This window comes from Lotus japonicus, chromosome 1 (genome assembly GCF_012489685.1).
Source record: "Lotus japonicus ecotype B-129 chromosome 1, LjGifu_v1.2".
Taxonomy (NCBI): Eukaryota; Viridiplantae; Streptophyta; class Magnoliopsida; order Fabales; family Fabaceae; genus Lotus; species Lotus japonicus.
In genome coordinates, this window is record NC_080041.1 from 47179430 (window position 1) to 47192859 (window position 13430).

General features: G+C 34.8%; 1 protein-coding gene and 1 long non-coding RNA gene across 2 annotated transcripts; both read right to left on the reverse strand.

The window, feature by feature from the left end:
- Window positions 1-181: 181 nt before the first annotated feature.
- LOC130736596 (uncharacterized) lies at window positions 182-2953 on the reverse strand. The gene is made up of 3 exons (XR_009018607.1): window positions 1906-2953; window positions 549-656; window positions 182-342 (listed from the first exon to the last, which is right to left on the reverse strand). It is a non-coding gene; the product is annotated as an uncharacterized LOC130736596 (long non-coding RNA).
- Window positions 2954-4619: 1666 nt separating this feature from the next.
- Window positions 4620-9401, reverse strand: LOC130736639 (ATP synthase subunit gamma, mitochondrial). Its single transcript, XM_057588460.1, has 9 exons — window positions 9158-9401; window positions 9032-9075; window positions 8794-8946; window positions 8405-8518; window positions 8039-8166; window positions 7189-7311; window positions 6864-6983; window positions 5256-5377; window positions 4620-4959 (listed from the first exon to the last, which is right to left on the reverse strand). Exons 1-9 carry the CDS (start codon window positions 9244-9246, stop codon window positions 4890-4892), a joined length of 963 nt encoding a protein of 320 aa, XP_057444443.1. The 5' UTR covers window positions 9247-9401; the 3' UTR covers window positions 4620-4889.
- Between the last annotated feature and the right edge of the window lie 4029 nt (window positions 9402-13430).

Sequence of the window (13430 nt, forward strand, 5' to 3'; positions counted from 1 at the left end):
CACTACAATTTAGAACAAAAACCACAAGAAAAGAACATAGCGAGAAGTATAGCTAGTTAGTGGGTATATGAGTGCAACATATCCATCACAAACCCTAAAGCTATGATACAAATTAAAGTGCGATGTGAAAAAGTGTCATAAAGTTTTGAAAAAAAGTACTCAGCCAGATTCTGAAGAATTTCTGATTTTGAATCACCGCCTTCAAAAACAAGTGTCATAAAGTTTTGAAAAAAAGTACTCAGCCAGATTCTGAAGAATTTCTGATTTTGAATCACCGCCTTCAATCTCATAGGAATCCAATTCCCCTAGCATTCCTCCAGATTCAGCCTCTCTCTCGACAATCTACAAGAAAATTGCATCACTTCGCATCATTGAAACAAGAAGGATATAGTGAAAACCTAATATTGCAAAATAAATAAGTCCTCAGACCTTTCTTCATCTAAAGCACCACCAAAACCTAGAATCTCAACAAGACTTTATGATAGCACTCAGCGGACAAAACTTGTATACCATAGCAACCCAAACCACTGTTTAATAAATGTACGTACCTCAGGAGATAGTACAGTTGACACAGTTGGCATGAATTGCACAAACTGAATGAAATTTGTGGAAAACAATCCTCAATGCATCGAACTCCACATTCTTTAGAATGTCATCTGCCAAGACAGAAAATACAACAATTAGAATGAAAGACAGAAACATATTCTTCCCTAAACTATCTTAAACATTCATATTTAAAATTTATCTATGTCAGACTGATCGGCAATCATCAAAATCCACATTAAGTGGGGGTTTAAATAACTTATTTTGGGTCAAAACCCCCTCTTTTGGCAGCATCTTGGGAGAGCTACTAAAAACAAGAAACAATTATTTCCTCAAAAGAACCTGAGCCAAACTTGTGCTAAATTACAATATTCAACAACACACAAGCCTTGCTCCACAGGGTTAGGTTGCCTACATTGATCAATCACCGCCTTGGGTTCAATCAGAATTTCTCCGTAAAACTATTTATAATAAAGGTCATAATTCAATCTTCCTAACAACAAATTGATTTAGAGCACTAAGAACTGGATTCCATGAAATATGTTAAACATAAGATCTCAAGATTCAATGTTTTGGGTTGGAGGCAAGAGCAGAATTGGAGGTATCAACTTATTTGTGAAAGTTGGACCTCTTCAAACTTGAGTCACATGGAGGAGGATTGAATTTTAGTGCTCATTCAAGTACGGGGCTTATTGAGAACTTCTTGGGTATGCATGGGATCCAGGTGGGAGATGTGATTGTCACTTTTGGGTGTTTTGAATAGTTGTTCATGTCTATAGCCTGAATTCATATGTCCCTTTTTGCATTCAGTCCTTCACCTTGAGGACAAGGTGAAATTATTTTTTTGGGGGGGGTATTGATAGGTATGCAGGGTTAGTTAAGAGGTGCTAGTACTCATTAGTGAGTTAGAGGGTTAGTTAGAGAGTTAATAAGGCATGTTGCCTAATAAGAGAGGTTAGTGAGCATTAGGGGTTATGTTGGTATTCATTTGGGATATGGGGTTTAAATAGAGCATTTGGCAACTCTCATGTATCTTCTGATTCCCAAATTGGGAATTAGGGTTCTTTCATATAAATAATATCAGTTCTTGGTTGGGTTCTATCAACCTTAAATGCTTAAGGCATGTAACATGATAAGCTGTGTGCAAGAGATTAAAAAACTGATTTGCCCATCTCATCACAATCCAAATATAGCTCCTTTATTTAGTGACACCATTGTTCCCTCTGATACCATTGTTTTCCTTGATGTGTTTAGTTTGATGCAGATAGAGAAAATTTTCTAATTATACTAACCCTTTTACTCTAGTTTTTCCTATTACTATTGAAACTACCATCATCAAGTAATTAAATAAGAAAACATCACCTGCTTGAGAAAATTTGCCAGCTTGTATCAATTCCCCGTCCCTTTGAGTCAACTGCACTACTAGAGCTTCAACCTGAAGAATTCACAGAATAAGTAAGGCTGTGTCTCTTGAAAGAGCGAATGCACACACAAAGAGGCCCCAGAATGAACGCTCTAATGATTATAAGAAATCAGAAGCGGGGGGTTGGCGCAAAGAAAGTATTATACAGATAAGAAAATTTCAAGAAAACCGCCCCAAAGTTTATTCTCAATGCCTTTTCATTAATATCCACACTCCCAATTTGATTGTCGTAGAGGACAAACAAGACTCTATAATATCGGCTCCAGATGAATTTCATTAATATCCACAGTCCCACATGTTGTCATATGCATCACTAGTCAGAACTATAAGCTGCCAAAATAACATAAGGCCTAACATCGAAGACATTTGAAGGCTAAATTTATCTGGCACATATACTTTATGTGTGCAAGCATAATAAAGTCAAGGAATAAACTAGGGAAGTCTTTAGACTAACCCAAAAACAGATTGGTTCCAAAAACTTATTAGTATAGAAATCTTCATATGCCTTAACTGAAACAGTTTGGTGTTTAATAAGCCTTATATTCCCAAAGAAAGGTAGAAACTTTAAAGATTATAACAGGGGCAGACAAGAATTGTCACATTTGAAGAGATGAAATCATGAAAACGTTTAATAGAGAAACTGTATAGATATTTGAGAAATACTTGTCTATTCCACAACTTAAAGTAGATCAAATAAGGGACAAGCCATGAGGAAGGATTATGCATTAGCTAAGTTTCAAGGAAACACTATGTGGTAAAATCCACTAACATGAGCCTCCAATAGATTTCATTTCGAATTGGAAATCAAAAACTAACTTGAATTTAAGTTCTTGTTGCTTACTAGCAATCCAAGAGATACAATCCCTGTTTTCAGCACAAAAATCAGAAATCTTAAGCTTTAAAGGATATTCAACGCATCAAAGCCAAAGATTACAAAGATCACGACCAGTCAACTTTTCATTCTCCAGCTCTGCAATCCTTTTATCCTGACTCTAGGCAGCTGAGAAGCGCTGATTGGCAACCAAAATCAAATTAAGATCATCCTGTACACGTTTCTCCTCAATCGCCATTTTTTCCAATTCTTCAATCTTTCTTTTCTTAATTTCCTCATAGGTCAACTTGTGTTCTTTCAAAAACTTCATTTGATCGTCTAACTCCGCAAGCTCTTTATCAAACTTCTTCTTTTCAGTCGCCTCCTCAGTCCCCGCAATTTTTGTACTCACCAAAGCACATTGACAATTCAATATTTCCACTTCATACTCATGTTCAGTTTTCACAAAATCTTCTCTCATTTGAATCAATTTAAGTTCAAGATTCTCAATCTTTTTCACTTCCGCATTCTGACTGTCCAATGCAATTTATTTTTTCGATGTCCAATAATTCCTGTAATTTTGACACCTCGGATATGAGGTACTTAGAGGCATTAGTCACCTCAACCTCATTGTTTTGAAGACTGTCCCTCAAGGTAGGGTTCTCAAGCTTCAATTCGTCAAAAGATTTCAAAAGCTTCAGCAGATTCTTCTTTTGATCCTCCATCTCACCTGTCAAAGAAAACGAAAAATTGATAGAACCATCATAGAAACCTTTCTTCAGAGTCAGAGTTATTTGAAGCTTACCTTGCGCGAAATGAAACCCTCCTTCTCCGGTAAAATTTGGTTATTAATAATTTTTTAATACTCAATTCTCTTAATAAAACTTTGGCTTTTATTAATTATTTAATTTGCAGAAAATTTTAAATAATTATTTCCCAAATCTTATTCTTGATTGAGACTTTAGGGGTTTTTTTATGTGAGACAAATTATTACATTCTATTGAAAAATTAAGACCTTTTTTTATGTAAAAAAAATTAAGACTTTCACTATTTGTTGATAAAAATTTAAGTGATATTTATTGTTTTAATTAGTATTACTCAAATTGTGTCTTATTCTTAGGCAAGATTTTAGGGATTTTTTGCTAAAATTCCTACAATTTTTTAAAAATTATATTTTTTTTTATCAAAACTTGATAAATGGTGCCCTAAAAATATGCCATTAATAATCTTAATTAATTTCAATAATATCAAAATGTCCGTGTAATGCGACAAGACTTATAACAGTTTGGAGTTGATACTATTTTAAAATGCATTTCAGAATCCCACTTATACACTTGGCATGCAAGTGGTTAACAAAAATCAATCCCACTTTGGTACCCCGACATTAGCCTCCGTTTACACTTTTGGTTTTCCATAAATCTTCAAACATTTTTCCTCATGTTCTTCATCTTCTTTAAATTATTTTCAGCAATACTCCATAAAAAATAACAAAAAAAACACTCACTTGAAAAAAACAAATAAACACACAAATCTCCCCAATTCACATTCGCCATTTGAATCACCACTCCCTCATCATACAGGACACAGTTTTTTTTTAGTTCTTAGCCTCATACATGTTGGATAACCATATATGACATAGCTCTTTGAAAGAAACCCCGTATTTGTGTCTGAGAGAAGCAAATTATAAGCCTTTATACCAATGTATAAGATTTTAATATCATTTCAATAAGATTCTCAAGATAGATTATATATTATTATAAACACTTAATGAAATTGTTAACCCAAACACTCCCTAAATAGCTGAAAAATGACAAAATACAACAGGACCATTTAAAACACCCATGCGAGAAACGAAGGCCAATCATTATTAGAAAATGAAAAATCTTATGAGTCATTCGGGTTAAAAAAGAGACTCCATCTCAACATCAAAAACCATAATTCCAGAAAAATCTGGTCGGCCAGGAAATCCCCAACACAGGACTTATATTGGGACAATTATTACAGAAGTCTCGTAAGATTAAAAAAAATGTTGAACCAGCAATTTCAAAAGAACCCACTGATATTATCTTAATATCGTCATCGTTAAATATAATACAGATTGCTTCACCGCAATTAACCTTCCAGCGCTGAAGCTCCAGAGATAATCTCAATCAATTCAGTGGTAATTGATGCTTGACGAGTTCTGTCGCAATGAACAAGGAGACCAGTCAGTGAAACAGTAGCTTTTAATGAGATAATAATAGTATAATACGTTAAAATAGGATAGTCCAAACAGAGTTCTGTTCAAGACCATGGTTGTTGAATGGAAGTTAAACACATCAGTGTTGTTAATCGTGGATCGCAGAAAATAACAGATAGCCAAAAATCGCTATCTGAAACCCTCATAGCGGAAAAATAGCAGTGAGACCAGTGGTACGCGGCACTATTTGACAACACTAACACATGCATGTGGTATAAGAGAACAAGAGAAAAAGTGACCTGTTATAGGTGAGGGTCAGACGATCAAGCATATCCCCAGCATTCCTGCTAGAGCTGTCCATAGCAGACATCCTTGCTCCTTGCTCACTGCAAGCATTCTCCAACACCGCATTGAACATGACCTATACCAAAGTAGCGTGTAAAGAAAAATGGAAGCATAATTTGAAACAGACATAACTTTCAAACAGTAAAAGGTTTTGCCTAAACATTTCTAAATTAAAAAGCATTCAAAAGAAATAGAAAGCAAATGTACAAGTAAAACCGATAATAAGCCACAATCAGCACAAAATTTCAGGTTGATGCAAGACAAGCCTCACACAACTAAATTGATTGCAATTCTCCATAAAATTTATAAATCAAAAAGTAAGAATATACCAAAGGAAAAGGAAAACGTGTAGTAATTTAACTGCTGAACAACATTCCGAAATGCATTTTAAAATAGTGTCAACTCCTTGAATTGATCAACAGTTTAAATGAGAAGCCGCAGACTGACAATAACCAAGTCTTAACATTCTGAATTTCCAAGGAATTTTCAGTGACCGGTGACACCCTCACATTGCTGCCAGCAGTAAAGTTATCATCTAGCATTCTTGATGCAGCTAAGCAAATATAGGGAAAATAGCAACTTATAACATGAAATTAAAGCCTAGAACATAAAACATGATGTTTTAAGAATATGACAACTGGATCAGAATATGGGAAAGAAATGAAAATTTTATTGACAGAATACGACGTCTGTTGACCTGCATCGAAGAGTACAAGAACAGATGAGACACCTAGGCTCTCGTTCCCAAACTCCACTACAAATCCAAGGACCCCCTTCATTATTACTTCCTATCGTTCATACCCTCTATATCACCTTCATTAACTAATTATCTAACCAGGTAACTAATTCAAGCACATACACCTATCTAATCGAAACAGTAACAATTAAGTGACTAACGGTTATTTTTTACTCATTCAAGCCCCACTTAGGTATGTGAAGAATATTTGTAAGATGTAATTTAGAATAAAATTTTCGAACACTTTATACTTTAGGGTTTAGATGCATTTGAGTTTAAATGAACACTGAATATCATGAGGTGAAAAATCAATGGAAAAATAACTTACTCCCCTCCCCCTCAACCCTACAAAAATAAAACGCATTTATACTTCTCTCCTCTCCACCTTGCCCTCTCCTCCCTCGTAAATGAAGGATCATGACAAATTATGAATATGCTATAACTAAATAACATTTTCGAAACCAAAAGGGAGACATTTCTATGCTGTGTGAGAAAAGGTCTCCCTCTCTCATTTATATAATATTGTGTACTATGTAAGGACATGCATAGAAAGAAAATTATGAGCAGAATTTGTGCCGTACATGAAATCCTAGAATCATCTTATTGTAACGCCAAAATGAACTTGTTATGAAGTCGATAGGAACCCACTACAGTTTAGAACAAAAACAACAAAAGAACAGAGCGAGAAGTATAGCTGGGTAGTGAATATAGAAGTGCAACATATCCATCACAAACCCTAAAGCTTATGATTCAAATCAAAGTGTGATGTGAAAATGCAGCCTACAAAAAAATAGTCTGTCATGAAGTTTTGAAAAAAAGTACTCACACAAGAAAACTGGAACTCAGACAGATTCTGAAGAATTTCTGATTTTGAATCACCACCTTCAATCTCATATGAATCCAATTCCCCAAGCATTCCTCCAGATTCAGTCTCTCTCTCGACAATCTACAAGGAAATTGCGTCACTTCGCATCATTAAAACAAGAAGGATATAGTGAAAACCTAATATTGCAAAATAAAAGTCCTCAGACCTTTCTTCATATAAAGCACCACCAAAACCTAGAATCTCAACAAGACTTTATGATAGGACTCAGTGGACAAAACTTGTACACCATAGGCAATCCAAACCACTGCTTAATAAATGTATGTACCTCAGGAGATAGTACAGTTGACACAGTTGGATAAAACTGTACAACTGAATGAAATTTGTTGAACACGATCCTCAATGCATCGAACTCAACATTCTTTAGAATGTCATCTGCCAAGACTGACACCTGAAAATACAACAATTAGAAGGAAAGAGTGAAAGACAGGAACATATTCCGCACTAGACTATCTAAAACATTCATATATAAAATTTATCTATGTCAGATATGGATCGGCAATCATCAAAATCCACATAACTTATTATGGGTCAAAACCCCCTCTTTTGGCAGCATCTTGGGAGAGCTACTAAAAACAATAAACGATTATTTCCTCATAAGAACCTGAGCCAAACATGTGCTAAATTTCAATATTCAACAACACACAAGCCTTGCTCCACAGGGTTAGGTTGCCTACATTGATCAATCACCGCCTGGGTTCAATCAGAATTTCTCCATAAAAACATTTATAACGAAGGTCATAATTCAATCTTCCTAACAACAAATTAATTTAGAGCACTAAGAACTGGATTCCATGAAATATGTTAAACATGAGATCTCAAGATTCAAAGGCACACTAAAAGGTAAACTGTTGCATCTACATGATATTCAATTATGAAGTTCATCTTGACCTCATAAGTCATAAATTTCCATAGTTACTTAAAGTCCTTTACCCTTTAAAGTAGTGTCGGCCCATAGAAATATCAAACTATCAAATTGTAATATCGGCTTTTGAACAGTAATCACTTATGAACAGATCATTTCAAGAAAATTTAAGTAGGCTCTAGAAACCATAATGTTCAGGCACAAATGTATTTAGTAAGACCATCAACCATTGGATGGCACACAATATACTAACCTGAGTGTAATTCAGAGGATTTTTCTGCAACTCAGTTAATGAGAGCAGAATGTCTTGCTTGGAGTCACGAATCAGCTGAGCTTTAGCTTTCTCGCCCAATATGACATACTTTGTCTCTTTATCAGGCCCTGTAGTAGCAAATAAGAATGAAACTATTATCATTCAGAGACTTTATCCTATGAATCGTTCAACATTACAAATTTAGTCTCATTGATAATATTCCAACAAAAATGTAATTTAACATTGCAAGGGTTCTAAATTGTATCATGGTTGCAGTTACATAACCATCCTTGAAATTGCAAAAAGTTACTATGCCACTAATTGCAACCATGGCAATACATGCAAAAAGGAAGTGCAAAAATTTACCCGCATTCAATTTGCTTAAAGCCCTGCTTATCTTCACGGATGTGGAATTGATTCCACCGCAAAGACCTTTGTCAGATGAAACGGTAACAATGACGTTCTTCTTGACGTCAACACCTAAGCATAGAAACAGAACCACCAATGAGCAAAGGCAGGGCAACAGAAACATCGCATACATTCTCATTCACACACTATTGAATCCTAATTCATAAAAATACATACAAAAACTGTTGATGTGTGCTTCTGCGACGCAAACAAAGTTTAAGTGATATCTCTTCACAAAAGCACACATCAAAAACTTTGTGCACACATCAACAAAACCATGACATACAAATATCAAAGATCAACAGAAGAGTGTATAAGATCCAATCATAATAATAGATCATACATACTTGTAGCATCACCCAGAAGGGCCGTGAAGGGCTGCCACAACCCACGTGAATTTTCAGCTCTGGTTTGAACAGCGCGTAGCTTAGACGCGGCAACCATCTTCATGGCCTTGGTGATTTTCTGGATATTCTTGACACTCTTCATCCGGTTTCGAACTGCAACAAAATTACACAGATCCATGAATCAAGCGATACAAATACAATCAAGGGGGAAGAAGAAGGGTAATTGAATGAATCGTACCAATTTGAGTTGAAATGGAGCGGAATCCATTGAGGGTTTGGTCTCTGTGAACAAAATGAAATCAATCAATCAATCAGTGATTGAGAAAAAGGGAAGAGATGAAGCGAAATCAAATCGAGAACTGACGGAGAAATGGGAGAGGATCGGATTGGTAGGGGAGAGATGAGAGGAGCCAAACGCTTCCCCTCGCGTCGAAGAGCAGCAGCCATCGCCATTGAAGGATGATGATTCGTTGTTCGGAAACCCTAGCTAGTGCTACACTGCAATTTTACCTTTGTGTTTTTGTTATTGTTCCAAGGGAGCTGAAATGAAACTCTGACCTCTTTAATTTCAAAGAGACTCACTCACTTGTATTGTGTTGTCACAAAAACAGATGCCCATACACTTCTCTTACAAACAAATATAAAATGAAAATGAAAAAATGAGCCAATGAAATGAAACTAGTTTTTTTTTTTTTTCCGCGTGTTGCACGGGGAATATGTCTATTGTATTTGATACATCAATTAATCATGAATGTGATTATGCGTGTTCGTTTGAATTTATTATGTTGCGGGACGAAGAGGTTGATGGTGGGGCGAAGGATTCTGAAACAAAACATACCATTGGGATACCTTAAAGATGCTCACCATATCTCTGAAACCAAAAGTAACTCAAACAATCAAAACAAGAATCTTTCACTTCAATCCACAACACCAATTTTGTTTTAAAAAAAGATGGACCTTGTCAAGGGGAAAAGTACAATAAAAACATTTCAAACAGTTCTACTTATGCTTAAATAATCTGACTTGATTAATTAACATAGTAAAAGAAGCTTAATACAGAGATTAATCCACATGAAGCAGAAAAATACATAAGAATGAGATAGAAGAGGAAATGCACCAACATCCAAAATCTTTGGTTGTAACACTACTATATGTCGTCAAGGGGTTTGTTAGAAGGACACAAAATTTATTTATAACAAATGAAATAATATGGTCATTATATGTATATTTACATAGAATTTTATGAATTGATTACCTGAAGCATTCTTCCAACGTTACTGCCACCATAGATTCTGTGAACTGTCAAATATCTTTGAGGATCATTGGGAGTGAAGTAAGGAGAGAAATGCAATCTGAAAGGCACTTCCTTCCCTGATTCTTGCAAGCTGCACAACGACCTGATATCATGGTCCAAATAAATAATCCTCAAAAAATTGAAAACAGATCCAATAAGTGAATATTCTGCACCCCAGAAGATTTTCTTTTCCTCAATCCTTTTACTTTTGATTAAGAAAAGAAAAGCAGGAATCCTTGAAGCATATGACGTCTTATAATTAGTTGAAGAACAAAATCAATTCATGAAGAAGATTGAAACAGAAACCCAAAATGAAGTCTTGAAGAACAAAAAACCCTCCTTCACCAATTTGAAAGGACTGTGATGAAAGAATTGTATCTAGTGTATTTGTGAATCTTGGGGTGGAACCCTGGTGAAACAAAAAATCAAAGGCACATTTCAGTCAAGAGAAACAAAAAATGGTGCAATGCCCCACATGTGCACACCCCAACAAATTATCTATATATGTGAGAAAAAAACAAAATAATTCTCCCACCCAAAATAATTGTGGTTACTTCACCAATGAACTTATACTAACAATCAATTTAAATTGAACTTAAGGAAATATATAGAGCAAAGTAAGATAAGTCACCCAATTGACATACTAAAACATGATTATATGCAAAACTGATGAGTTTGAGGAAAACATGAATCAACCTTAAGAATGGGCTAAACATACTCATGAAGATTAAATATGAGCTCTTTATATGCTTTCATCAATTTGACTGACCTGTGCATCATAAAAAAAAAAAAATTAGTAAGCTGTGCATCATTCTAGGGATGGAAATGGGTATCGAACCCATAGGGTACCCGCTAAAAATACCCACAATGGGTAGGGTCAAAACCCGCTAGTTGGGTATGGGTAATTACCCGCAAAAAATAATGGGTACGGGTGCGGGTTGGGTACTATAATACTCATACCCGCACCCATACCCGCACACATTTTATTAATTATTTTTATTATATACTAGTGCTTTTTTACCCGCGCGTTGCACGGGGAATATGTCTATTGTATTTGATACATCGATTCATATTTTAAATTATAAATATTTAAGATGCTAAGAATGTAAGAATAATCATAATAAAGATGTAGATATTTAAAGAGCACAAATTTTGAAAAACACAGAAGTTTATAAACCAAAAGCTTTAATTTTTGCATATGTGAGGTATAACTGAATTTTGTTTGTGAAGATGTATACTCGTTGGACTGGGCGAGCCCCTAGAGGGGCAACGCCCAGGGTTCACACCGCCCCGTGGCGGGTCCCCAAGCCAGTAGGGTTGGGCCTCGTTCAGCTAGGCCCACACGGCCCATTAAGGACACTAGCATATGGGGGCCCAACACTACCTCTATAAATAGGTAGCAGATACCAATTGTAAGGGAGCCTCGTTCAGCTAGGCCCACACGGCCCATTAAGGACACTAGCATATGGGGGCCCAACACTACCTCTATAAATAGGTAGCAGATACCAATTGTAAGGGACTTTGGCTCATTTTATGAATACACACATGAAATTCAGTTACTCGCTCTCTCTCTAGGGATTACACCCTTTCTCAATGTTCTGGTCGCTGGAGACCGCTGCTTGAAACCTGGAGATCTCAGATCTCTAATGCTTAAACGATAAAGGGACGTTTCACGCGGCGTTAGGCGGTGAGGCCAGGCAATGAAAGTATTGACAAGAACTGAAGGGTTCAGGAAACACGTTTGAGAAACAAGCTTCGAGAGGAACAAGGGATAAACATATGAGTCGTGCCTGGGAAGAGAAAGAAGGGCTCATGAGAGGTAAATGAAATTTGAGAGACGGAATTGCCAAAAAAACGTAAAACATCTTGTGACAAAATAAATATTTTTGTAGGTATATCATCTCTGTACTCATAGTTTTAGTTCTGTCACTAAAACAATTACTGACGGAAAGAAGTACCCATAGGTATACAATACTTACTAGTGCTTTTTTACCCGCGCGTTGCACGGGGAATATGTCTATTATATTTGATACATCGATTCATATTTTAAATTATAAATATTTAAGATGCTAAGAATGTAAGAATAATCATAATAAAGATGTAGATATTTAAAGAGCACAAATTTTGAAAAACACAGAAGTTAATAAACCAAAAGCTTTAAGTTTTGCATATGTGAGGTATAACTGAATTTTGTTTGTGAAGATGTATACTCGTGTTGCATAAAGGGTAATGCTTTTGTGTTTTAGATATATAACAATACATAAATATATAATTATTTTTTAAATTATTAAAAACACACTTAAGTTATAGAAAATGAATTTTTTTTTTTTAACTCGTACAAATTTTCATTTTCATGTAAAATGTTTCTCCCCGTGAGATCTCGTAACTCTAATTTGTTAGCACTAATAAATTCATGTCATAATTTTATAGTACATATGTATTAATATTTTGTATTCCTCTTACTTTTCTTATTATCAAATTATTATAGTTATATACTTATATAAATATACACTCTTAAAATTTTAAAAATAATACTAAAGTTAATTATATTAAATTTATTCTATTAAAATAATATCAATTAATTAGTTTAGAATATAATGATTGTATAAAAAAAGTATAATGATACTTTTTATATAAAACAAAATCTCACGTAGATAGCATTATAGTACTTTAAAATTAAAACATGCAATTGAAAATTATACGCAAATACAAACAACAACCACTTTTAGGTTTCAGAGCAGACTTAAATGCAAATCATCTTACTCAATGGATTCTCATTTATCAGAGAAACAAAATCTTATAAATTTCATAAATCAATATAGAAGGGGAAATTCTAGTGTTTTTTTACCCGCGCGTTGCACAGGGAATATGTCTATCGTATTTGATACATCAATCAATTATTTGATTATTTAAAATATATTAAACAACATATGAAATAGAAGGGTCTCAAATGCTAAGCAAAGTGGACCAAAAGACTTGTCATCTAAGCCTGATTGAGATCAAGATGAAATCGTTTCACATTCTTCATGAACATGAAAATAATGACACAAATAATAGATATAAGGAATCACCAATAAAGCAAACGATAAACACATACTATGGAAAAAAAAGGATGTGATAGTAACGCTAATCAGGATTATAAAAGATAAATCATAAAGTATGACATCATTTTGTGTTTATACCAAGTCATCCAAGTTTGAGTCAATATTGCAAGGTACCTACAAAATTTATGAAATATATCGGAATTTTTTTTTTTTGGTTTGTTTGCTCTGTCATGTTTTCTTTCCGGCACTTTCTAGGTTTTCCTATCTTTCTGTCTTTGGGTTTCTTCTGTTTGGTTTTT

What these genes read in the sequence shown, in the direction of transcription:
- LOC130736639 (XM_057588460.1), bottom strand. Translation starts at nt 9,246, where the DNA reads ATGGCGATGGCTGCTGCTCTTCGACGCGAGGGGAAGCGTTTGGCTCCT. An exon ending in CTCCATTTCAACTCAAATTG is followed by an intron (nt 8,947 to 9,031) that starts GTACGATTCATT and finishes ATTTTGTTGCAG; the next exon opens with TTCGAAACCGGATGAAGAGT. An exon ending in CCTTCTGGGTGATGCTACAA is followed by an intron (nt 8,519 to 8,793) that starts GTATGTATGATC and finishes TTCTATGCTTAG; the next exon opens with GTGTTGACGTCAAGAAGAAC.